Genomic DNA, 2,551 nt, shown 5'->3' with positions numbered 1-2,551 from the left:
AAAAATCATATCTCCCCTCAAACGAGGAAACCATATCTCTCTCCTCAACAAATGAGGAAACCATATCTACGAGAAAATCACTTTCTCCTCAACGAACAAGGAAACCATATCTCTCTCCCTCAACTAACGATGAAACCATATCTCTCCCCTCAATGAAAGAGGAAACCATATCTCTCCCCTCCAACGAATGAGACACGTGCCACGTAAATGACTTTACTATCGGTATGGTTAGAAATTGATGATTTGTATGATGACACGTGCCACGTGGTTCTTCACGTGTCAATTGTTTGATATCTGTGATATGTTTATGAAACAACATGAGTATGACGGTCGATATTCCTAACGGGTGTCTGACATCAACAACTATCAGAGAATGCTCGCTCGACAAAAAAGGGGTTCAAGAGGTGTGCGAACCAATTGGTGGGCACATACTTGCATGTGTGGACCGTGTGTAGAATAGTAAATACAAATCCAATTATCTGTTTAGGATAGCCACCTAAAGTAATATAGACCAAAAGGATAGGCTCATTCATGCATTAGACATATGAAAGGTGGCATAGTATATAGATGACATGTATCAAATGGATTAAATATATGACTCTACCTTCAGAGTCATATACTTCACACCACTTTTCCTACTTGATTTAGGTCCCTAAATGAATTAGTGATGTCTCCGTTCATCACAAAATAGCTAAAACTATTTTGATGCTTAACTAATAAAAGGAAATGGATCAACCTTTTAGAATGATGTATATCGTTCTAAGTTTAGTAGTAATCTGTTCTTGATTTTGATAATTCAATATGATTTGCTTCTAGGGTGAAATCTAAATCATGTAGATCCAATTTGATTGCTTTATTTTCGATAGATATGAAAGAATAATTCTATTGCATGTCCTAAGAAAAAAAACTTAACACATCAAAAACTTAAATTTTGACAAGGTTAGACATCATTAACATTCCGAGTAATTCCGAGCCCGCATTCTCCCACCCCACGACACCGACCGATCCCTTTGACATGCAGACCGACGCTTGAGCTCAAGAATCTGCCTTTGCCACACGGTTCTATCCACCTCAAAGCCTCCTCTCTCATAGGAATACCCATTATTCAAACCCATCATAGAGTCATCATATTGTCTTCTAAGAACAGGATCAGAGAGCGTCTTGTACGCCGCATTCAGCTGAACAAACATCTTGGTAGACTGCTCTTTGAGCAAAGGATCACAAACAAGGTCAGGATGATACTGCAAAGCCATGGCTCTATAAGCCCTCTTGATCTCTTCACCGCTTGCATTGCAGCCGCTACTCACCGACAGCAATTTGTAATAATCAGGCCCTTTGGTGGTAGCAGCCTTGCAGGACAAGCCCACCATCGGCCTGGTCGGAGTGCCCACCATCGGTGTGGAGAAAGCCACTCGGTTTGGTGAAGAATTTGGTGAAGAAAACATGGGTAGTTTTGATTGACAAATGGAGGATAGGAAGGAAGGAAGGAGAAATGGGTATAACATATATATAGTGTGTGAAAGCTTAATGAAGAAGAATTATTCTTAATTTTGGTGAGATTCCACTTTGATCGGACAAGAGAACAAAACACATTTTATAAAGGAATGAAAACATCTTTCTAGTAGACGGATTTTAAAAATTTTGAGGGAAAGTCCAAAACCTCTCCTTAAGAGATGGGTATTAAAAAGTTTAACGAACAAAACACCTTTTATGAAGGTATGAAAACCTCTTTCTAGCAGACGGGTTTTAAAATTTTTGATGAAAAGTCTAAAACCTCTCTTTAAGAAACGGGTATTAAAAAGTTTAAAGAGGATAATATCGGCTAAGAATAAGCTTATGAGATTAGAACGGTTTAAATGTGACGGTGAGGTTCGTGGAAAGTGGGGAGGGTAAAGAACAAAAGAAAATTGTGGGTTTGAAATCTGGTGGGCTGGGAAGACGACGGCTAAGTAAGGAGAGTATTGACGCGTTTTGGAATGCATGGTAACCATCGAGACCAATATTGTATTTGTGGTGAAGAAAGAGACTAGTTTTGTCTTGTTTGTTTATATAACCGACTTGTTTTTTTTAATACCTTCTAGATGTTTTTTTTTTCTTTGGTGTAAATTTGGGTATTGATGGGTTGGGTAAGTTCATGACTAAATTCAATTGTTTTGGGTGGTCGAATCTTTCCATCCAAACAACGTTAAACGTAAAATAATGAACTCAATCCAAACATAAAGTTTTTTGGATTAAATTGATTTGGATTATTCGGGTCAATTATTTATTTTTAAAAAATAAAAGTAAAACTTAGTATTTAGTAAGTAACTGAAAAATGTCGGAATTCTTGCCATCCACGCTGAGACACACCCCACGACCTCTACGGATCGCGAAACATCACCTCAGACCTTATGCAAGCTCCGAGGACATCTACAAAAGAGAAAATTAGAGGGAAAAGCGAAAGAGAGACGAGCTCAGCAAAGTTTTCTGGCTAGACCCAAAACCGCGAAACCATAATCAAAACGACCAAACTCGATGTTGAAACGCCTGATTCACGCCACGAAAGGGACCC

The 2,551-nt window shown here is 38.6% G+C and overlaps 1 protein-coding gene across 1 annotated transcript; it reads right to left on the bottom strand.

The window, feature by feature from the left end:
- Positions 1-950: 950 nt before the first annotated feature.
- LOC111463967 (chaperone protein dnaJ 20, chloroplastic-like) lies at positions 951-1,394 on the bottom strand. Its single transcript, XM_023108008.1, has one exon. It carries the CDS (start codon positions 1,392-1,394, stop codon positions 951-953), a length of 444 nt encoding a protein of 147 aa, XP_022963776.1.
- Positions 1,395-2,551: the final 1,157 nt, after the last annotated feature.

Source organism: Cucurbita moschata, unplaced genomic scaffold (genome assembly GCF_002738365.1).
Source record: "Cucurbita moschata cultivar Rifu unplaced genomic scaffold, Cmos_1.0 Cmo_Scf00029, whole genome shotgun sequence".
NCBI classification, from domain to species: domain Eukaryota; kingdom Viridiplantae; phylum Streptophyta; class Magnoliopsida; order Cucurbitales; family Cucurbitaceae; genus Cucurbita; species Cucurbita moschata.
Note: the sequence above shows the minus strand (reverse complement) of the source record. Positions and strands in the feature narration are given on the sequence as shown.

Bases quoted from the DNA above. Each gene is read 5' to 3' on its own strand.
- LOC111463967 (XM_023108008.1), bottom strand. From the start codon at position 1,394: ATGGTGGGCACTCCGACCAGGCCGATGGTGGGCTTGTCCTGCAAGGCT.